The sequence below is a fragment of the Anguilla rostrata genome, chromosome 3 (assembly GCF_018555375.3).
Source record: "Anguilla rostrata isolate EN2019 chromosome 3, ASM1855537v3, whole genome shotgun sequence".
Classification (NCBI taxonomy): domain Eukaryota; kingdom Metazoa; phylum Chordata; class Actinopteri; order Anguilliformes; family Anguillidae; genus Anguilla; species Anguilla rostrata.
Window position 1 is genome coordinate 39,315,700 of NC_057935.1, and position 24,391 is coordinate 39,340,090.

General features: G+C 44.1%; 2 protein-coding genes across 3 annotated transcripts in view; both read left to right on the forward strand.

Annotated features, from left to right (window-relative positions):
- tra2b (transformer 2 beta homolog) overlaps positions 1 to 24,391 on the forward strand; it is a 174,793-nt gene that overhangs the window by 53,860 nt on the left and 96,542 nt on the right. The window lies entirely within an intron of this gene.
- igf2bp2a (insulin-like growth factor 2 mRNA binding protein 2a) overlaps positions 1 to 24,391 on the forward strand; it is a 65,296-nt gene that overhangs the window by 27,237 nt on the left and 13,668 nt on the right. For both annotated transcript variants that reach the window (XM_064327536.1, XM_064327537.1), the window contains exons 3-7: positions 14,367 to 14,415; positions 17,633 to 17,684; positions 19,030 to 19,093; positions 19,747 to 20,037; positions 24,142 to 24,276. In XM_064327536.1, the coding sequence (XP_064183606.1) occupies positions 14,367 to 14,415; positions 17,633 to 17,684; positions 19,030 to 19,093; positions 19,747 to 20,037; positions 24,142 to 24,276 (591 nt within the window). The remainder of the gene's footprint in view (positions 1 to 14,366; positions 14,416 to 17,632; positions 17,685 to 19,029; positions 19,094 to 19,746; positions 20,038 to 24,141; positions 24,277 to 24,391) is intronic.

Here is a 24,391-nt window from a genome sequence, read left to right on the forward strand (position 1 = left end):
CAGAGGCATGTGGTAGTCTACACCCTCCCCAGACCAACAGAGGATAGCGCATCGACCAGGACCGTGATACACACAGAGAATTGGTATAACGACTAAAATTGGAGAAAATGGCAAAAATAAAAAAGAATGAACAATAGATATCATTTGCTTCGGTTTTAGACTCTTTGTTGAGCTTGTCAAGACTGTATTCAAATAGCCAGGGATGTCAATAGGGCAAGGATTCTGATTTGGTAATACATTTTCATGTAACCTTTCAGGAGTCAGGTTTGGTATATATACATAGAGAGAGAGAGAGTGCTGAATAGCTATAATAGTGTGGTTGAAACAGTTTGCTTGAAAAAGTTATTTAAATACATTTAATTAAAGATGACATTTTTCATGAAAAGAAATTGTGGTCTTTGTATTCGTGGACAAAGCATCTTCAAAGAGGTATAGATTTCATATTATATGACATAAGAGTAATTGTCTGTGTTTGCAAACATGTGCTCGCACTTCATTTGGTACTCAAATGGTTAAGGAGTAGAAGGCAGGGCTGGAGATAAGTCTAACCAAGCACCACAAACAAATAAATAGTCATAATTCCTAGAGAGAGAGTAGGTGTGTGTGTGTGCGTGTGCGCGCGCGTGTGGTCAGGTTTTTGAGCAGCTATTTGAAAGAGGAAGCAAGGGTAAGTGTCATAGAAGTGTGACACTTTATAGCCAATAAATAAAACTTAAAGCGATATAAGTATATTATTACATTATCGGCTCCTGTTATTACATTTTTTATGATTTATTTAAAAACCCAGCTAATAATGTAATACCCAGCCAATAATGTAATAACTTATTACATTATATGCAAAAAGTTATTACGTTATTGGTTCAGAAAATGTATTACATTATTGGTCAGTTATTACTTTATCGGCTTTTATTACTGTAGCCAATAATGTAATAACTTATTACATTATATGCAAAAAGTTATTACGTTATTGGTTCAGAAAATGTATTACATTATTGGTCAGTTATTACATTATCGGCTTTTATTACATTAAGAACGGAAAAATTATTACGTTATTGGCAGTTATTACATTATTGGCTGCTACAGGGCAGGAGGGGTTGCTGCAGGATATCAACTATCAAGTTCGGTTGAGTTTGGGTTGGGAAAAATCAGGGATAAAATTGGGGATAAAATATACATTTAAAAAGAGAGGTCTTCAGTCGTCCAGGATGACAGTGTCTCATCATATATCAGGGACCCCCACTGGCCAATCAGGGCCCCGCTAGTCTGCCTGTTGAGCTGCAGATGAATTTCTTTCCTCTCACTCATGTCTTTGTGAGCGGTGCTGTGCTGAGAAGCGGCGGCTGGCCTGCTTTGGAGGAGAGCGGGAGCCGCTCTGCGCTCTCCTGAATGCATGACAGAGGCTGGGGCGAGTGTTGCGATGTGAGCGTGATAGTGCTGCGCACAGGCTAATGGGCTCAGGCGAAAACCTTCCAAGCGGCTGGTTGATATGATATTATTCTTAATTTCTCCAGAATTACTGTTCACTGTTTGTGTTTTTGCCAACTTTTTCCCCCCGATCTCTGTGAGTGTTTTCGTTTGTTGCTAAAAGGTCTGAAGTTCCGTTTTTTTCATTGCCTCGTTTGCAGAATCTCCCTTCCCTGGACTGTTGCTTCTTTGGACATGGATTAGTTCTACATGGATCTACAGCTTTTCTGCTGTAGCATCAACTCTCATTATGTTACATTATGTTATTAAAAGCATATTATGCTGGTTTTTTAGCCTTGTTGTGGTCCTGTGTTTACAATCTCCTGCTCCATCCTCAATGTCGCCCACTGACCTCCATTTTTATATTTTATATCTGTTTTTATACGGTTTTTATTTTTTATCTCTTATTTTATATTTTATCTATTTTTTATAACTTGCCATCAAGTAAAAGCAGTTCCAAGGTAGATTGGTTTTTGAACGAGCCTTGTTGCTTGTCATTTCACTCTGCTGTAGGCTGCTTATGCTTCTTAACCTCCACCATCGCAGTAGTTAGCTACAAATGCTGCTAGCTACAAATGTTCTGGAGAAACCTGAGCCCAACCCACAGGCTCTGTAGCCACACCCACTCCTCCCCACACAGAAAAGAGCGTCACGGCCAGAAACCTCCAGAATACTTCGTATAAAGAAGAAATACAGGCAGAGGAGCACAAATTTAGCAAAAGACAGGGATTGCAAGTATATAATAGATATGACTGTGCGTGGTTATTTTATAATGTATTTTCAAGGTACAAATACAGTGTGCAAACAGCACAGATTTTATGTGCAGGTGAAGGAGACAAAAGCATGGTTATGCATACTGTCAGTTTATTAACATTGTGATCTTCTGTCCCTGTTAAGACTTCTTAAATGAGCTCAATGCTGTAGTGCTTGCAAGGAAATTCAGACTTTGTTTAGGAGAAATCATGTTTTTTGTTAGTTCAGTTTTTCAAATACTACAATACCCATGTGCCTCAGTGCTGGTTACTATGGTGATAGTATCTGATCACTCTGCCTGCACACCAACACTCATTTAGCACATTCACGAGAGTTGCCATCTTGTGCAAGAGTTGTCCCAGAACTGAATGAGCCAGATTTTAGTGAGGGGTAGTGGCTGTGCGGCTCTCCGATGCTCCTTCAATAATGAGGTACTTAAAGTGCTTACCCAGCAGGCATTGTGTTGCTTAATGCTATTACCAGAGTTCTTAAAGCATGGCAGAGCTAACCACATTCAAGCGTAATTTGACTGTCATGATAAAGGTGCTCCAGCCACTGCCATTGGATGACATGACAGTGACATGATCTGAGATTCGATGAGGGGCTCAAACATATTTAATCTGCACCGTGAGATTAGCTCTCTGGTTCCTCACCTGCTCCACTCCTTTGCAGTCTCCCCCATGTGACCCTGCCACTGGGCTTCATGCAGGAAGGCTGAGTGAACATTGTCCACTGCTCATAGAGGTGACCCAGGGGCCGACAGCAAGTGCATGGCTACCGCTCCTCATTCTGATATTTTCAAATCCATTTGGGCATGAGTTAGGCCACAGGGGCCTGGATGTGTCATAAACTATAGGATTCCACTCAGGAACGATTCCCACAAAACAGTTTGTGTTTTCTTTGCTTAAATATTTCATTTGCACGTAAACATGATTCTCAGGATGAACTGCTGTGAAGCTTGACTTTATTTCAGGGATTTTGTGAAGAATAACAGCACTGGTGCAAAACTGTGAAACATGTTTTGTTAAACCAGCACAGTGGCAGTGTTTAGGACGCGATAATCCTGAAGAAACCATCCACTTTGGAGTGCCTCACTCCATATTCATGGGAGACTAAGGGAGGACCTCCTGCCAATGACAGCACAGTGGACATGTAATCATGAGGGTTAGCATGGTGGACCTTTTCAGCACACAATTGCTGAAATGTTGGCAGTGTTGCTCTGACGAACAGGCTGTGAGTAACCTATATGAGAACTACTCTGTGAACAGGGAGGAAACTCATAATGTGCATACAAGACTCCTAAATGATCGCATACAACAGTGAGACCATATCTCAGCCATAGATTTCAGCCATTTTTGAGATGATGTTCAGTATCAGTGCAGACATGTGCAAAAGACCTGCAGTGAAGCGGAGGACGGAGAATTCCTGTTGGTGCCACAGCATTAGAAAGTGTTTAGAGTGACAGCAGGCAATGAAGCTGGAAGGTGCATCTTTGTGGACTGTCACTTGGGCAGTCATTTACAATGTAGGAATTCATTTTTGGTACAAGTTCATTTGAGGGATGAGGGACTCAGAATTTTTGTTTCTTTGTTTTCCCTCCTTTTTTCATGCCATATTCATGTGTATTTTAGCATTTTTGTTGTATCCATCGATTTATCCCTCCTTAATTTTCTGTTACAGTTTGTATATAGCGTGTTCTTTATGTTGTTTATTTTTGTGGAAGGCACTTGATAAGAAAATTATGATTAAAAAAGAAAGAAGTGCTAACTCTTGGCACTCTGAATGAGTTGAATATTTGAAAAACTGAAATATACGTTCCAGTCAGCGAGAGATTTGAATTGAGAATTGCAGCAGAGAACAGAAGTTGAGATTAATGACCAAGGTGTAATTGATTACCAGGTTAAATATGGTTTATCCTAATGCACTAATCATGAGAGCTGGTCTGAAGGAGGGGGATTACAGCAGTGCAGTCTGGTGCTGGCGCTCTCTCCCCTGATCTAGTCTGTCCAGGGCATTGTGAGATGAGTGCAAATATGAAAGCAATTAACCTTGCACACCGGTGACCATTGTCTCATATTTGCGAAAAATCATCACACACAATGCATCCTCAGTATGAACACTGGTTGCTAAATTGACAGGGGACAACTACTAAACTTTTACTGCATTTTAGTAGTACATTCTACTAATGTTTTTTTGCCAGTATTTTATTGAAAACAATTGTACAGAGTATCAGTATTAATAAAATTCTGCTTGTCGTGGCATCTGATGATTTCCTGTTCAGTTATTATATTTGAACAGCTTTCAAACATTGTCTCTGGTTCTTTGGAAATAGACTTTCTCTGCGGGGTATAAATTATCCAAAGATTGAAAATGGCAAATGATCAGGAAAATGTGAAGCCTGTTAGTCAGACAAACTCAACCGAGGAAAGGTTGAAAGAAAGGTTTACAGTGCGCTCCGAAGCCGAACACGTTATTACCCCTCAGCCTGTTTCCTGTGTGTGATGCTCGTTGTGATGTCAGGAGGCTCTGAGGGCCACCAAAATGTGGGGGCAAAGACCCTTTCGGCAGCTCCATTACCAGGTCACATGCACATACAGCTAACAGTTGCAACGATTTACAGTACATCGGTACGTTAAGGGATTTTCTTTGACAAGATATTGTTACAGAAGCATAAAATGTTATTCTCACGTTGTGAATTATATTTATCCTGCCACAGGCAAAGTCTCAGTATGTTTCAGCCTCTAAAGCCTTCATGATATGCCTTAATCTGGGATTACTGAGAAAGGCAAAGTTTAGTTGCGTATTATATATTTTTTCAAGTGTAAAATTCACATAATTTGTTTCACAATATTATTGTCTTTTCTAAGGCTTTCTAAGGTCATTTTTGTTTTGAGCTCTTTAAAATGGCTATAGTTTGATAAAATAGTTTTACCTCTAATTTCTTCATTAAACCTTTAATTGTCCATATTTAACTTAAGTCTGAGTTAAAGATTCATCTATTCTCTTCTGTGAGCTCTCTTGCAGAGTACTGGTGTAGTTCAGTGTGGATATATTATGACCTCTTTAATACATTACTGCAGAGTTATGTTATAAAATGGAGTGTTTATTAAATCAAATCTCAATGAAGTGTGCTTCCCCCTGGAGTTCTCAACTGATTTATGTCTCCTTTGTTCAATAGTTCTAGTTCTGAAATTGCAGCCTTTCCTTGAGCATCTGCATCCAACACACTCTAGGACAAATAGTCATATTGACTGGGCATTGATTTAAGTGCAGTATATCACTGTTGTGGTGGAATGTGATGAAACAAATGTAGTCACTGGAAAAATCTGGAGACCTTCGATCAGGGATCTGAAATCCTGGAAGCCTGCTGTGTCCGCTGGTTTTTGATGAGTTCCTGCACTTAAGCGTTGACTGTAACTTAAGCCATGGCTAAAGATTCTGCACACCTTGTTTCCTCGGCCTAAATTAGCTGCGGATTGAAAGGAAATCAGAAAGGCGAGCAGAGACTGTGGTCCTCCAGGACTGGTGTTTGGCCGTAGATAGTTAGCTCATGACTGCAGCGTATTTCAGGGAGCCTGATGTGTAGCCGACAGGGGAGCTTCTTGTTTCATTGATCTCGGAGAGCAGGCGGAGCTGTGTGGAGCTCTCTGCTACCCATCCTAACTGCAGGGACATACAGCACAGAGTACTCCCAGTAGTCCTTCTCTTGTCCAGTGTGTACCACTGACCACTGTAATACAGCGCTAACAAAACGAAGATGGCAATAACGTGCTGAGAGAATGTCTTGTGGCACCCAGCAAGGTAGCACCCTTCTGCAAACAGTGCAGGTAGTGCTTTCTTTGATATTACAGTATGCTTTTGTGCTTAAAGACACAAAGCTGGAAATGGTGCTCTTTCAGATTAGGGGTGTCTGTCACACTGAAGCTGGATAATCCGTAGTTAAATCTGGCTGCCTTCACAGTCCCAAATACACCGTAGTACAACCCAAGGCTCAGGAGGCTATATCAAGGGAAGCTTCCATTCCCACAGCCAGTGTTACCTGGTGATATGGTATGGTCTTCCACAGCCATGTCCACTTCCACGACTATCTTATTTCTAAAGCAGGATATTCACCGTTTGTACATATATTTTGTTGTATAATCTGTATATTACACACATACTGTAGCCATTCATTGTGTAATAGGTATACATAGGTATTCACTTTGAGAATGACATATTGGTATTCACATTGAGTATGTCTCAGATAATCAAATTGTGTTGAGCACTGTTTGATTCCTGAATGAACACCCTTTTTCAAATGGCCTCTGGCATCGATTCCTGTTTGTGATCTGAGCTCACGTATATTATTTTGCTTCATATTAGATTGGGGTTTAAATGTTTTTCTGCCTTTTTCTCCATATTCTGCTACATCACATTGAATATTCAATTTGCCGTGACAGTCAAACCATATGTGTGATATTTTCCTTCTTCTGTTGTAACTTTAGGAAAATTCCATCATCTTGTAGTTTAAAATACTGGACCGCTTCATTGGTTGAGATATGTCCATTTCCATTCCTGCAGCCTGTTGTTTAAAATCTTCTTGCCTGGAACTGTTCCCTTTGGAGTTCCTTTGGAAATCCCCAGTAAAGCTGTCTCCCAGTCTGGAGGTGTGCAGTGTGTAAGGGTGGTGTGTTGTGATTTGGACTTGGATGCACACACTCTGTGTGCCTTATGGGTCTGTTGAAAACCTTTCCCCAGTTCTTATTATGTTGTCGTGGAAAAGGGGGCGCTGCAGGATTAATACTACTTATGCTACTGGTAAAGCTACTGGTAAATTGCGCTTAAGTGTTTTAGTTGACATGTCTGCTTAGATTTTCTTTTGGCAGTTGAAACAAATCAAGTTTGCATCTGTAATATACGTATCTGCAGTCAGAAACATGAAGTCTAGCCTAGTTTGTGAGTAAGTGTGACCCTGCTAAGATTTGTTGGAAATGAATTGAAATGGTGTGATTACGTTATTCAATGAACATTGGTGCCTTTGGCCTTTAATGGGACCAAATTTCAGTTTCTTAACTCCTCATGTGCAGGGTGGTGGTGTACTTCTGTGGGTGCTATTCAGTTTGAGGGGCACTTAGTGTGTTAAAGTTGCTGTGCTGATTTCTGCATGTTAGTGAAACACCATTATATTTGTAGCTCAAACAGTTATCAGTGAATATTTCTGTACATTTGGGAAGTAAGGGCCCCTTGGGTGCAACTATTTGTAATTAAAAAAAAAAATTCTGCTGGTAAATGATTTTGAAACAAAAGCAAACATTTCTGGCAGAACTGTAAGACCTAAACATGAAATAATGAGAAAGAGAAATAATGGGATACGTATGTACACGTGTACAGTACTGTATATAAAACTATAAGAAGGTGACTGTACAAATATATTATCTGTTTATGCAAATGAATATGTCGGTCCTGGCTCACTGTGGACATGAAAGACCCCATGGCTCTTTTTGAAAGAGTAGGGATGTTAACCTTCGTTTCCTGGCCAAATTCCCACAAAAACTGCCATTCTCTACATCTGGCCAACTAATCACGCCCTATATCTGATTGGCTGCATAATCCCCTGCATTCCTACCCACTCTGTTTTCCCAGGTCATCGCAGCAAGTTGACCTACCTGCTTTAAAACGACTTAACCGTTATTTGCGTGTTTATGCTCTTCAGAAATGGCAGTGGGGACACCGAATAAACGTGTCTCTGCGTGACAGTGACAGGATCAAATTACGCGCTCCCTCGGATCCATTTCCTTCAAAGGAAGACACGCATTTGAAGGCAATATCGACTGTAAACATTTTAATTTCTCCCAGTTACTGCGGGAGCGGAGGCCCTGCAGTCCCCCCGCTGTACCCGCGGCGACTGGGCTGGCGTGATGGTGTCGCGCGCTCATTAACATTCCCGCCGCGCTGGCGGGAGCTCGCCTGCGCTAGGCGGCGGCTACCCGCCCCGTCCCCATCCCCTGGATCCGCACGGTGGGGTCTGGGTCCTGTAATTAGACCTAACATGCACATTTTGCACAGTGTGTGCATGTTGGGTCTAATCTGATACGACCAGGGTGCACTGATTAAAGACCCGACGATGAGAGGCTGATACACACTGCATCTGCGGTGGGTTGGCATCAGAACTGGGTCAAATACGTATTTGTTTTGGATTCAAATACTTTCCTGCGCTTTACTGATCTTGTCTGGTGTATTGGAACCAATGAAATACTTTCAAAAAGTGCAAACCCCGCCTTCTGGTTATATTGGCAGGCTCAGTTACACCAGGCGAGATCAATAGAGCGCAGTATTTGAATCCAAAACAAATGCGTATTTGACCCAGGTCTGGCTGGCATGCTGCTGTAATGGGTGCTGTGCACGTGGGCATGCTTCTGTATGTGTGTGTGTGGATGCGTCTGGTGTGTGTGTGTGTGTGTGTGTGCGTGTGCGCGCGTGTTTGGATGATGTGTGTACGTGTGCATGTATACAGGTTGGTGGACATTTTTTGCGACCCAATTCTGTAACCCAAATTTCCATTTGAATAATTGGAACAAAACTCAAAATATTAACCAACTAGAGTATTCCTACCCGCTACTGTAACCTTGCTAAATCTCAGGCATCCATAGCACTGACCATTTTGAAGGTAGCCAGTTAGCTACTATTTCTTGCCAGCAAGTTTTTATTGAACATTGTAGTGGATTACTTGTCCATTAGGCATATATTGCATGAAATCTAATAAAAATCTACCATGGTTGTGCAGGCACACTGTTTCCCATCTTGTCTTCATAGTGTGCTGCCTAATGTCCTGTAACATGTTCTTCAATTTGAAAGCTTCTCTGTTGAACCAATTACTAACATTGTACACTGTTCTAAATTTTGGCGGTCAATATATATTCAATTTGCTAGCCAGTTAGCTGACCTCAAACATTTATTGACATCAACCTTGATTGATACACATTGTGCTCGATAAAACAACAGATAACTGTGTGCATTTAAGCTAATGAACTGCTTTTTCAGGATCCATGATGCCTATTTTGTTATTTTGAAGATTCTAAAGTTTAAAAAAGTCACAAATCGATGTCTTTTCTGTGGTGACACGCAGTAGAGCTGAAGCGGTTTTGTCCGTCTCGGAGACCGTCATGAATCTTCGGAAGGCCTGTCTGTCCTGGAGATTTCCTGTCCTGCGGAGCCTCGCCGGGCCTGATATCGCGTACCGCCAATAAATGAGACGTGGGGATATGAGGACAGGCAAACGCGCAAATCTGAAGAGTCTTGAAACCGGAGTCTTTTTCAGCCAAAAGAGCAGGGGAGATGGTAGCTGCAGTATAAATAGGAGAGTATGCGGTATCGGGAAACATTGATGGCCTTGTGGCCTATTTTTGAGCCTGAATACCTCCTACCAGTCTAGACATCGGACTGAAGAGAAATTTATTTCAATAGATTTTTTAATTGCCGTGTATCCTCTTTCAGCTAGCAGTTCTGTGATTCGTGCTCAATGAAGATTGCTCCAGGTTTGTCGGGCAGAGATAGATACAGGAAGATAGATAGATACTTTTCATCAGGAAGAAGGAATGGCCTTGACACTGAATGGGTCTTTCTCAGCACTTAATTGAATTAGCCATAGGTTGCATTTCCAGCAGCCATGTGCGTTAGCATTGGCAGAGCATGTTGCATTAGCAGATTGTGTGCAGCTGTGTACACGTGCTAGTGTGTGAGTGTGCGAGTGCGCGAGTGCGCACCCTGAACTTGAGCTAGCCACTGTAAGTATGAACTGTTTTTGTTTGGCAGTATTACCAAACCAGCAGCAGACAATTTGGGTACATTCAGCAAATATTAGGTAACCTTGGCAACGGTGCATTTAGATTGCATATTTAGGTACAGTACTCGGTACATTCAGTCTGGGGCCAATCCTGGCTTGAGATATGCATGCTTAACTCGAGGTGTAATGCCATTCAGTAGCATTAGCTAACATTTTATGATCTGCTGTACTTTGCGGATCAGATCCTTAATCAGGTCCCATCTGGTAACAGGCTGAGCACTCCTTTGTAGCAATATTACCCATAAGCCATAGCGCTGCCATTCACAATGAATGGAAGATTTGCTCATTCTTGCTACCATTAATTTCAATGAACATTACGGCTAGTGCTAGCACCTGACCGGTCACTGCTAAAACTGTCTCTGCTCCAATGGAGCCAACAGAATCATCCCTTCGAACAATAAAATTTCCCGCAATTTCAGAACTGTAATAATGATATTAGTTGGTTAACATCAAATGAATGAATGCTATGTATGTTATTTATTGGGGCGAATATCAGTTTTGTGTTTTTTCTGAATAATGTTAGTTCATTTGGAACATAAGTCAGCAAAGCCAAGCAACATATTGATGCATCTTCATACTTGGAACCTTGATAGATTGGAACCTATCCCAGCGTGCATTGGGCGAGAGGCAGGAATACATCCTGGACAAGTCGCCAATCTATCGCAAGGCACACACACCATTCACTCACCATTCACTCATACTTATGGGCAGGGAGAACATGCAAACTCCACACAGAAAGGCCCAGGCCGGGATTCGAACCCAGGACCTTCTTGCTGTGAGGTGACGGTGCTACCCACTACAATTTCTATATCATAAAATGCCAAATAAAAAATGTTAGTAAGAAGCAACTGGTGCCTGGATATATAACATATCGTAGAAGTATATATTCCTGTTTTATAATGTCACCCATGCCTTAGTAGCAATGACTAATGGGTTTCATAAAGGAAAAAATGCAATGTAATGCGAACACTGGGAAATGCATATTTTCGGTTTCTTTTGGGAGGAGCTTAGTAATATTAAGTGCAACCCAGGATGGATCGCCTGTTTCAGAATTGTGTGGGTGCTTATCAAGTCAGAGTATGCATATCTCTGGTGCGTTTAGGCCAAAATATCTGAAAAGCACTTCATTTCCTCAAGTTAGGATCCGGCCCTCGGTCTGTATGTTCACGTACTCGGCACAAATCCTGCAGGGTGGTATTTTTTTTACCATGGGGCTACCACACATCACTGTTGCTGTAAACTAATATTGTCCAAGAATGCAATGTTAAGCAAATGGATCGGCTACAATCAGCCTCTTAAATGAAAGAAAACCGTGGTATGCCAACAGTGGGGAAGGTGGGGCTTTGGAAGACCAAACGTCACGCTGGCTCTTGCCGGATCGTGGTCCCCACAGGCATGTTGAAAACGCAAAGCTCCTGGGGGATTGTGGGACAGGGGGTGTAGCATGATCCACTGCTAGTGGTGCAGGGCAGGGCTGGGTATGGGTGAGGGGGAGGAGGTGTCTGGTAATATCCAGTAATACCCTGTCAGGAACAAACGTCAGCGCTTCCCTTACACTGGAGATTTCCCATCTGTCCTGCCTTTCCCCACCACCTCCTGCTCTGCCCCGCCCACCTAACCCCTGATCACGCCTATCTACCATCCATTTGCCCTCCCGGGTCTTTTTCCGGGAAGGACTTGTTTCTCTGTACTGTTCCATACTACATCTGTTCAAAGAGAAATGAGAAATTTCTTCACATTCACATCTTGTGTCTACAGCTATAGTCAGAGATGTGAGCTCTTACTGCAGTCCAATTTAAAATGGAATTTTCTTACAGATGTATGCAGCTTGGGAGAGTGTACTCTGTTTACTAGAGTAAAATGAATATTTTAATAATCTCTCCTGACTAATTGGCTGAGATTTTGATGTGAAAAGCAGTGTTATTATGATGCCAGCCTGTATGTCAGTTCTGTATGAGTGAGATTACAGGGTCAGTCTGTGTGTCAGTTCTGTTTGAGTGTGATCCTATAGCCAGCCTGTGTGTCAGTGCTGTATGAGTGTGATTACGGGGTCAGCCTGCATGTCAGTTCTGTTTGAGTGTGATTTCAGGGTCAGTCTGTGTGTCAGTCATCAAAGAACACAGGATGCATTCCTCAGCTTCTGCCCACAGTGACAAAGGGACTTTATTCCAGTATCTTCCCCGTTTATACACATCGCTACATCTACCCTGTATGAGTGAGAGAGAATGAATGAATGAACGAATGAATGAACAGAGGACAAAACCAAGGCAGGGAGAGAATGAGAACAAGCAGAGGAGGAGAACGAGGAGAGGAATGACTAAGCGGGAGAGAAGGAATGAATCAGTAGGAGGAGGAGCGAGCGGGGCGAGGGAGAGCGAGCGAGCGAGTGCGGCGCGGAGTCGCCTCAGAGCCGCTGGGCGCCGCTCCGCTCACGTCACGCGCGCCTCGCGGCGTAGCGCGCGGCTCAGTCGGCTCATTCACAGGCAGCGCGCCCACGCGCCGCCAGCGCCGCCCGCTCTCACCGTCCGCGCGGCGCGGCTCGTCGCTCATCCAGCAGGCGCCGCGCCAGCGCAGGAGGAAGGGGACAGAAAGGCCACCGCCGCGGTTTTGTGCCAGTGTTTGTTTTTATCTGTGTGTGTGTGTGTGTGCTTGTGACAAAGTGTGTATGAGTTTCCGCACGTGCAGGTTTGTGTGTAAGCTTGTATTCTGTGTGTGTGTGTGTTTGTGTGTGTGTGAGAGAGAAAGTGTGTATGAGTTTCTGCATGTACAGGTTTGTGTGTATGCTTGTATTGTTTGTGTGTGTGTGTGTGTGTTTGTGAGAAAGCGTATGAGTTCCTTCCTGTACAGGTTTGTGTGTAAGCTTGTATTCTGTGTATGTCTCTGTGTGTGTGTAGTGTGTAGTGTGTGTGCGTGTGTGTGCGCGTGTGTGAGAGAGACAAAGTGTGTATGAGTTCCTTCCTGTACAGGTTTGTGTGTATGCTTGTATTATGTGTGTGTGCGTGTTTGTTTTGTTGCCAATCCTTGCACCCCCTGTAGGTCCTGCGCTTATGCTGCTGGCGTTGTATGAATGTGTGTACGAACGTGTTCCCGATGCTGCCGCATTGCTCTCCGCGCTCTCGTTTCCTCCATATCAGCTGTGGCGTTCAGCTCAGCATCTCTTTTCCTCGATCACTTGATCTCAGTGGGGCAGAGGCTGGCTCGCTCACGTTAGTACAGGCTAGCTGTTAACAGTCTGCGGTGGAGTGGGTTGTGTGGCTTTGGTCGTAGTATGCACTTAGTAAAAGGAATAGCCGTTGGAGTGACGCTTTAACCGTCCGATTTGTCAAGCTAAGCTTTCACGTCCGTGACTAATGCAGGCTACACACTCAACACAAGCAGGATGCTTTTTTTGGCCATGGGGTCTGGGGTTCCAGACAAAGCAATTGACCGTTCTCCCCAAAACCGAAATCTCAATGAGCCAAAGTGAATTTTTCAGTACCGAAATGCCAAATGCATAAAAATGATATTTGTGCTGTGACTGTGAAAACATTGTCTTATGATGCTTTTAATGAGAGAATTTTCACGAAATTCAGAGTGGTATTAAATGGTGCTATTCTTTATATCGTGGTGTTAATAGACAGTGCATTAAAAGCTGCTCAACATTGTTAAGTAAGTAGCCGTTAGAAAAACATTGAGAGAGATGGCATTGTCCCATTAAATACGGAAAATCTTTGTTTATATTTACAGTTGTTTCTGGAATTTTAGACTGACTTGCCTATGACAACCACAACTTCCCGAGCTTTGTAGCTATAGTGAATACAGGAAATGTGCAGGGCGCTGATTCATTAGTTTGAGAAACAGCAATAAATGTTTTCAGTCCCATTTTAGTGGTAGTCAAAAGCCCTGCACACTGAAAGCAGGACTGATCTGTGTTTACACTCACTGAATGCTTCACTGAAGCTCTTAAGGGCCATTGTTATTGCTCTAATCCTGTTTGTATCCTGAATGTCTGGATACCTTCTTATTTTAAAAGGATGCGTGTCTGTTGGGTTGTTTTCATGTCCGAGTGTGTGTCGGTGTGTGCATGTATGTTTCTTTTTGGTTGTTTTTGTCACTGTTTTTATGAGCAGATGTTTGTATGTGTGTGTGTGTATTTGTGTGTGTGTGTTCGTGTGTGTGTCTGTGGAGGTGGATTAATGTGTTCCCCAGGGATTATGAAAAGGCATTTATAAACTGTATGATAAAGGTGAGCAGTTAGGAAACACTGTCCCCTGGTCGAGTGGGACTCCCTGTTAATCCCCTCCCCTCTCTCTCTCTCCCCCTCCCTCCCTCCCCCCCCCTTCCACAGGAGTCGTAAGATACAGATCCGGAATATCCCGCCTCACCTGCAGTGGGAGGTGAGTGTGGTGGAGGTGTGTGTATCTGTGGGGGTGGGGGTGGGGGGGTCACCTAAACTGCCACAGAGTCTGAGGGGTCAGCTGTTCTAAACTAACGAAAGCCATCCAGTGGCAGCCGGAGCTCCTGTGCTCCTCTGATACCCTATGCAATGAGCCTATGAGTGTAGACGCCTCGGTGTACTACAGGAGAGCTAGCGCCAATAAGGGGCGAGCTCACCTCTCACTGATGTAACCTGTAGGCTCTGGCTGAGTGGCTAGGTGTTGCTTATGCAGCAATCACCTGATGGAATCCTTTACTTAATCCCACGCTACCCTGCAGGACAGAGCTAATTGTGTTACACTGCTACAGAGTCCCAGGAGTAGTCAGCTAATGTCATAGCCCAGTCTCTAAATGCCAACGTCTTGGCTGTATGGCTGAACCTGGGCCTGCTGCTGACACACTGACAGACAGAGCCTCTTGGGATTTCGGTAAACGGCTGCTGTCGAATGTTCTTGTTTCTGTAGCAGTTCGGATAAATATTCATTAATGTTCATTATGACACTGTTGTCTGCTGGGCCTGGAGGCTGGTGCCGGATGACATCACCCCTGTTGAGAATGGCGGTGTTTTCCAGCTCTCCTTCCTGATTATAAGCCAGCGAACATCGATTAGGCTCGATTGCAGGTTATGCCACATGTCTGGACGGCGCAGGACAGTTTATTGTGTTGGATGTCAGAGGCTCCCTCAGACAGAACAAGCAGATGGGCTGACGCACATGCTAATGGCTCAGTTCATGACTGTCCATTGCACTATACTGTCCTGTGCGCTCGATGTTCTGTCACCGTTTCGCCCCTACAGTCTAATCAGAGTAAACCTGCTGTAAGAGAGTCTGAGCCACTTCTCGTGATCAGATGATAGACATCACACCAGAGATGAATGACTGATTGACACTTTGTTCCAACGCTTCCGTGGCCCTGGCGGGGTGTTGCCATGGCGTTTTTCCTGTTTGTGGATGTTGCGTGGGAGCGATTGGGCCGGGAGTCTCTCTCTCCGTGCCTGAGTTCGATACGGTGGCAGGATCAGCAGGTGTGGCAGCGCGTAAACACCCGAGCCGCGATCTCCGGCTCCGCGAGCGGCGCCTCCTGGCTCTCCTGCGTTTCTCTGTGCCCCCCTCTGCTGGCCAGTCTGAGAACTGCCGGGGAACAAACGTGCTGGACAGCATGTTCCGAGGGCTGAGAGCACAACCAGAGGCAGTTTGGACCTCGTTTTAGCCAAGTCAACATGACAATTTCTATAATAAAACTGGGAAAAATAGCATTTAGCTTGGAGGACAAACTTAGCAAGTGCCAAGACTGCTGGGGGGCATTAGAACAATATTTGTGCAGCTGTTTACTCTATAATAACCAAAAATATTAAAAAACCTGAACATCCAACACATCACTATAGATGAGTTGAACTATTAAGTTTAATTTGTAATATTATTTATGTGATTAAGTGGCTGGCGTTAGCTCAGTTCTCAGCTTCAATGAAGCAATTCTTGGAGTGACAGGATACTGGAGAGTGGCTTTTATTTTCTCCCTTTGTGTATTTTTCTGCTGTATTATTATTATTATTATATTTTTTATTTTCTTTCCTTTTCTTATGATAGTCATTTGTTATAACTATTCTGCTTACCCATGCTACATGTGGGGTGAGTGGGTTGGGTAGGGGCGTGGTGAGTTCTGTAAGTGTGAGGCAGGGAGGGGGCACAAGGCTGCAACCTGTGGCTAGAGAGGGTAAATATTATAGCATTCAAAGATGCAATGATTGTATCATAATAGAGCTCAAAGTTGACCTGTGGGGGGGGGCTGAAAAAAACATGACGTGTGTAATAGAGAAATAAGGGGCTCGGATGCTACTTTGCCGTTGGTGCATGAAATGTAAAACAGGAGCAGCAAGGAAAAGAAAAACTTTAAAAAATGAAAGCTAATGCATTTCAGGAATAACCTTCCTCAGGCTTTCACCAGACAATTAAAAGAGACAATGTGAGTGACATAAGGGATGAAAGTTTGTGAAGTTTCTCCCACAAAGAAACAGCAGTGCATCGGTCATGGCCACTGTCTACTGCGCTAGTGACCGAAGTGGCTTCTCATAATCAGAAAAGTCTGTATGGGCCTCTCTGTCGAACAGAATCAAAGAAAAGCAATGTAAAATTGTATTATATATTATATGTGTATGTGTGTCAAATACAGCGTGCTCCATAACGTCTCTTGACAATGTCTCTTGATTTGGCTCTGTGCTCCACCATTTTAAATTTGTAATCAAACACATGTGGTTGAAGTGCAGATTCTCAGCTTTTATTAAAGGTTATTTCTGTACATTTTGATTTCACCATGTAGAAATGACAGCACTTTTATACATAGTGTCCCCATTTTAGTGCACTATAATGCTTGGGACAAATGGCTTCACAGGTGTTTCTGATTATCCAGTCGTGTTCAATGGCTTCCTTAGTGCAAGCTCTCTTATACAGTACATGCACTATCTCGTCCTGATTCTTGGCTTTTGATTGCCTTTGGAGTCTGGTATAGGTGTTTGTCAACATGCAGACCAGAGTTGTGCCAGTGAAAATAAGTAATTATGAGGCTGAGAAATAAGAAAAAAAAACTGTTTCTTATGCTGAAGAGACAACTTTAGGCAACTAGCCCCTGAAATAAGCAGGAGCTGAAGATGGCTACAGTACAAGCCTGGCAGAGCATCACCAGAGAAGATACTCAACACCTGCTGATGTCTATGGGTCACAGACTTCAAGCAGTCATTGCATGCAAATCATCTGCGACAAAGTATTAAACATGAATACTTTCATTTACATAACATTAATATGTCCCAAACATTATGGTGCCCTAAAATGGGAGTTTTTTAATATATAAAACGTGCTGCAATTTCTGCATGGTGAAAATGTGCACGTTAACCACATGTGAATTGTTTGAATTGTTGTACCGGAAATCAAGGAATAAATGTTATTGTCCCAAAAATGATGGAACTTATTGTATGTACAGGCATTTATAGCGTATTATTATGTTTTATGTGTATCAACCCACTGTAAATATTTTTGCAATTCTGGTCTTGTGTGTTTGGTTGTGTGTGCCTGCATGTACGTGTTGGAGAAATCATATCCGCACCAGGGGTGAAGCAGAGGCCCTTAGAGGGAGGAACCCTGTGTGCACCTGTGTCAAACTGTCCTTTATATTTTCTTGCTGCAGGTTTTGGATGGCCTTTTAGCACAGTATGGTACTGTGGAAAATGTGGAACAAGGTAAAACATTTCAAACTGATCACCTGTCAGACAGACTAATCTGTGGTTTTAAGCTGTCAACTTGTGAGACCCACATAAGGATTCTTTAAACAATGAATTTTATTTTGTTGCATAGAATTAGATTCATGCTTCAGTTTAAATATACAGTGATTAATAGAAAATGTTCTGCAGAAAAACTCAAGGGAGCTTATGCAAGAACCTCCCCTATTAAGAACATTAAACTCAATAACTGAAAGAGAGAGAGTAATAATTAAAACAAATATAAGAGAAAGAAAAATATAAAGTAAATGTTTTAACAAATAAGCGGTCACTCACACATAATGTGTATAGAATGTGCTAAATATTGGTCTGTCTCAGAAGATATTAACTGTTTAAAGAAGACAGGAGAATGTACAGTCACAGCTCAATTTGTGCTCATATTCCTATTTCCAAAATTAGCCTGATTTCCTGATCCTGTCTATTTTAATTTGTACATGTGTTTTATTGAATTGAAAAGTAAATGCCGTTTGATGTGCCTTCACTCTAATATATCTAAATACTAACATGCCTGTCACATACCTCAAAGGAAACTCAAATTGCATCCCATAATAAGCTAAATATGACCTGTGGGAGAGTTTGGCTGCGGTGCAGGGGTGATCTCTGTTTTTTTGAAGGGGACGTGTGGATCGTTCCTGGGGAGGTTAAAGCACATGTCTCACTGTGTCAGTCACACTCAGTCTGCATGTAGGGGTCCCCCTGCTTAAGTACGGTGCAGACAGCGAGATCACAGAGTCTGCTGGAGCCCCCAGCGCTCAATGTACACATGCACCCATCACAGTTGGGTAGTCTCCCCTGACTCCAGGAGCATTCCTCTCAGGCTTATAACGGGAGCACTTGTTGCACCAGTGCGGACAGTCAGGGTCTTCGCTTGCGAATGAAGTGGTGGTGTCGGGTCGTTGATTGGGATTAATGGCTTTTAGGAAATCACAGAGTTTAAATTGGGTGTGTCATGTTATGAAATGCCCAGAAGAATGCGCTGGCCAGTTATCTGAGGAGCTCCGAGGATCTTTTCATCCTTTCGCTGCTCCCCGTAAAAAATCAATCTACATGCTGGCCTTGGATCAGAGCCGCTCCCAATAGAGGGACGGGTTTCTGTACTTCCTGTTAGGGGTCCTATATTTAGCCAGGGGGCGTGCCTTTCGGTGGGTATAAACCCGCCCCGCTTCCTGCTAGCTTTTCTGCATGCAGCCCCGCACTGCTGAACCGACGTGTGACTGTTCACATGATAGATGACTCTGGGAATATTTCCCAGGGGGCCGTAGACCATGTGACGCATCTCTCTTTGCCTCTCTGTTCTCCTTCACAGTCAACACTGACACGGAAACAGCAGTGGTGAACGTCACATACGCAAACAAGGAGGACGCGAAAGTGTAAGTGATGTCCTTATTTGTGTTCTGCCTTCACTGCAGCGTTGCGCCTTTTAATCAGACTCTCCCTCTCTGTTTCCTGCCGGAAGGTGAACCTACAAATCACTACGAACGCGAGCTTAAATGCGTGCCACTTCAGATATGTGAATACGCTCAGGGTTTCCAAGAGTCGTCTTTGTAGCGAGCCTCTGCCCAAATACTGATGCACAGTAATGACTGAACATGGTGAAAATTACAGATGACACTTTCTGAGGATCACAGGGGCATATGTAAGCATGTCCGTACATGAACGGTCAAGAACGGTTCTGCTTACTGAATCTTACTTTTTCCTTGGGGAACACTACAGCCCATTATGAGGGACCTGCCAGCCAGAGTATAATGTATGATTAGATTTTTTTTTTTTCATTTTTATTTTGTTTAATAAAAAAATAGATACATTTATTTCCTGTATGCTCTTGAAACACTGTTTAGATGCCATTTTCTTCTGTGTAATTACGGTGCTGCATTGAATCACTTGGTTTATCACTGTGTATTCCTAGTAGTAATTAAGATTAAGATTATCATGGCAGCCACAGTCTGTGGCGTGTATGTGTGTATGTACATGTGTACATATGTGTGTGTCACTGTGTGTGTAACTGCCCTCTATCTGTCATCAGGGCCATTGAGAAGTTGACAGGACACCAGTTTGAAGACTACTCCTTCAGGGTATCGTACATCCAGGATGTGGATGCGGCCCCGCCCCCCCAGGCTCCACGCTCGCGTCGAGGGGGGCGGTCATCGCGGGACCAGGATGGCCCCCAGCCTGGTCCCTCAGCAAGCCTCGGGGGGTCTCGCCACAAGCTCCAGGACTTCCCTCTGCGCATACTGGTCCCCACGCAGTTTGTCGGTGCCATCATTGGCAAAGACGGGCTTACCATCAAGAACGTCACCAAGCAGACCCAGTCCAAGTAAGTCAGCCAAACTCCACAGCCAGTAAAGACACAAACTTCGGAACCTGTATTGGCACACACTCCATAACCTGTACTGAGCCAAAATCTGAACCTGTGTCGATCCCAACACCTGCACCTGTACTGACCCAAACTCCAGGACCTGTATCGACCCAAACCCAATTCTTCTACTCACCCTAACACTAGGACCTGTACCGACCAAAACCACACTCCTCTGTTGACCCAAACTGAACTCCTCTACTGACTCAAACTCTTGGACCCAAACCCAACTCCACTGCTGACCAAAATTCTAGGTCCTGTACCGACCCAAACCCAGCTCCTCTACTGACCCAAACTCCAGAACCTGTACCAACCAAAACCCAACACCTCTACTGACCCAAACTCCAGGACTTACAGTATACCAACCCAAACACATATACTGTCCTAAACTACATTGCCTATGCTGACCCAAACTGCATCTCTTATCAGTCTGTCCCTCCCCTCTCTCCCTGTCTCTCTGTCCACCCTCTGTCAGACACAGGGGGGTGTGACACTGTGACCATTTGTACTCTGTAAATGGCACACTGCTGCTGAAGCTACTCAGTGTAGACACATTTATTGGTGACTACCTTTTATAATTTATTGGTTAGTGTTTTATTCTTTTATGGATGTTTTAAAATACCCAAGCCTATATGACTCACGGCAGTTGGCACAGACGACCCTACTGAAACTTCACTTGCCTGAAAAGGTTTATCTGCTTTTTCTTTATATCACATTTTGTGGTTATTGGTCACATTGTACAGAACAGTTGTTTTGTGGGATTGTAGTTTTTTGACAGCCACTTACTGGCAAAATTCCCTGGGGGTGAGTATCACAGTATGAACTGCACAACTAGAATTCAGCATGTGATGTGGTCTCAGGTGAACAAACAGCCGAAAAATAATTTTCATCCGTCAGCACTCATTAGACGCTGGAGAAAAGGTTTTCTGGGTTTTCTGTGGCAGTGGAATGTGATGGTGCTGTCACATTTAACAAGAACGCGAATAGGAAACGCTTCCCCTCCTTAGCATGGAGATCTATAGAAACGGGAGAGATTTTACTTTGTCTACAGGGGGCTACCGTTGGAGTTATTGTATGTGTGTTTATCTTCATTTTTTTCCATTATTCAGATACACTGTCACTGAAAACTTCACGTGTGCCCATTTGACTACAGAATGGTTTTCCTGGACTGGCTAAAGTGCATTTACTAGCCGGGACAGTTGCTGTCACTGCTCTGCAAATCACTCTGTGGAAGGCAGGTGTCCAACCGTTACTGTTTTGCTACGATGAAGACGTTTGGTGATGACCATCATCATCGTCTTTTTATGCCTACATAGAAGGCAGATCATTGAGTGGCTTTTTGTGACTTTTCTCCTGCTCCAAAGCAGTCACAGTTAGCTACTCTTGGGGATAGCTTTTCTGTGGTGGGCTGTGTGCATAAGTTGTGTTTCCAGTAGCCTGGTGTGGGTCTTTTGTCATGCAGTATTTTGCCTGTGGGCTTGTTCCTTCCTCGCCAGCTTGACCATGAGCTGCACACCACAGTTCCATTAATACATTTCGATCGAATGGTGCTGTACTGTCTGCAGAGTGTACAGCCATGCACTTGCTCTGCTGGGATCCTGTGCTGCTTTCTGTTCACCGGAGGTTTATAGGTGTCTCAATAAATGGGTCACAGTGCTTTACACGTTGTCAGTAGTACCAGCACAGTAGCACAAATTATTTTAATGTTTGTTTAGCTCTAGATCATTTAGAGAGACAGCGTACTGAAGGTTGCTTTTCTCTCTATTTTCTGTTTTCTTCATAAAGGGTGCAGTCACTTCATGTGTCAGTTCGGTGTGTTGCTGAATATGGGCAGTGGGTATGGTGTTATGATTCTGGGTTGCTGCACACAATGTTCTTGAAGCAGGGCTAGGGTGCATCTGGGCTTAGATATATCAGGGCTAGGGTGCATCAGGGCGTAGATATATCAGGGCTAGGGTGCATCAGGGCTTAGATATATCAGGGCTAGGGTGCATCAGGGCTTAGATATATCAGGGCTAGGGTGCATCAGGGCTTAGATATATCAGGGCTAGGGTGCATCAGGGCATATAGATATCAGGGCTAGGGTGCATCAGGGCTTAGATATATCAGGGCTAGGGTGCATCAAGGCTTAGATATATCAGGGCTAGGGTGTATCAGGGCTTAGATATATCAGGGCTAGGGTGCATCAGGGCTTAGATATATCAGGGCTAGAGTGCATCAAGGCTTAGATATATCAGGGCTAGGGTGCATCAGGGCACAGATATATCAGGGCTAGGGTGCATCAGGGCACAGATATATCAGGGCTAGGGTGCATCAGGGCTTAGATATGTCAGGGCTAAGGTGCATCAAGGCTTAGATATATCAGGGCTAGGGTGTGTCAGGGCTTAGATATAACAGGGCTAGGGTGCATCAGGGCTTAGATATGTCAGGGCTAAGGTGCATCAAGGCTTAGATATATCAGGGCTAGGGTGTGTCAGGGCTTAGATATAACAGGGCTAGGGTGCATCAGGGCTTAGATAGATCAGGGCTAGAGTGCATCAGGGCTAGGGTGCATCAGGGCATAGATATATCAGGGCTAGGGTGCATCAGGGCTTAGATATATCAGGGCTAGAGTGCATCAGGGCATAGATATATCAGGGCTAGGGTGCATCAGGGCTTAGATATATCAGGGCTAGGGTGCATCAGGGCATAGATATATCAGGGCTAGGGTGCATCAGGGCGTAGATATATCAGGGCTAGGGTGCATCAGGGCGTAGATATATCAGGGCTAGGGTGCATCAGGGCTTAGATATATCAGGGCTAGGGTGCATCAGGGCGTAGATGTATCAGGGCTAGGGTTCATCAGGGCATAGATATATCAGGGCTAGGGTGCATCAAGGCTTAGATATATCAGGGCTAGGGTGCATCAGGGCTAGAGTGCATCGGGGTTAATATACACCAGGGCTTATTCCACAGCATACAAAAAGAAGCATTAACTTAATTATCTTTATTTCCATATATGGTGGCATTTTGCCTCAGAATATCCGGTAGTTTTTTGAATATCTGACATTTTTCAAAAGGTAACTAATATCACGGATGCGTTCAGTAAATATGAATCATTTTGAATGCTGAAGGACTGTACCAGAAGATTAACATTGTGCGCTTTTGTATTCCTCCTTATGAAAATGCACATGGCAGCTTTTCCCATCTGTGGTCGTGTGTGAAGCGCGTAGCGGGTAATTTCTCAGTTTGTTGTGATTATACGCTTTGTTGTTTCCCGTTTCCTTTCATATGCACGCGTGCGTCTGCTATTTGAGCTGTCGAGTCAGCCCTCTCTGCTTTATTGACTCTTATTGTACAGAACTATGATCACAGCCATGCTGAAACACTGCAGCAGCCTCGATGCCTCCTCAGATTTCAGTCTGTAGCCGTATGTAATGCATGGCAGTGGAGACTCTTATTTTATAGAGTGTTCATTTCCTTTGTTCTCATGGAGATGAAGAGAGAGAGAGAGAGAGAGAGAGAGAGTCCCCCCACAAAAGGCGGTTTCGGTGTTCGCTGACCTTTTGGCGCTGTTGATGTGGTGGGCGTGCTGCTTCTTCTTTCTGATTCTGAGAGACAGGTGATGAAAAATCCGGAATATTTTCAGACATCTGGTTTTATTTTTATCACGCGCTCCTTTCGTTGTACACAGTTCATTACGGGGCGTGAGTGACTGAGCATTTGTGTGTTGACTCCAAGATGGTATTGCTCATTTCACGGAAGACATCGACTGACACATTAAATGGTGCTTAATCCTTGTCTCCTTTCCTCCCACACGGCTCTGTTGCTATGTATCACCATCCATTCCTTAAGTGCCCTGGTCCATATTGTTATAAATTACTGGATCGTGCTCAGTCCATAAATGGATGGCCCATCATTAGTTATTAAACTAGCTGCTCAACATGGCATTGTGGGAAAGGGGACTGTTTATTTAAGTTCCTTTCTGATAGCTCTCAGGCTACGCCTGCCAGCTGCTCTTTGCCGGAGAGCTTCTGAATGCCGTGACAGAGCGTCCGTCTGTCTGTCTGTCCCTTCCTTCCGCAGGGTGGACATTCACCGGAAGGAGAACGCGGGCGCGGCGGAGAAGCCCATCACCATCCACTCCTCCCCCGAGGGCTGCTCCTCGGCCTGCCGCATGATCCTGGACATCATGCAGAAGGAGGCCAGCGAGACCAAGGCGTGAGTGAGGCCCCGCCCACTGGCTCCGCCCCCCCCCTTTTCCTGACCACACCCCCCCCACGCCCAACCACAGCTGACCCCAGATTCCCACAGTCTCCCACTCCACATACCCCCC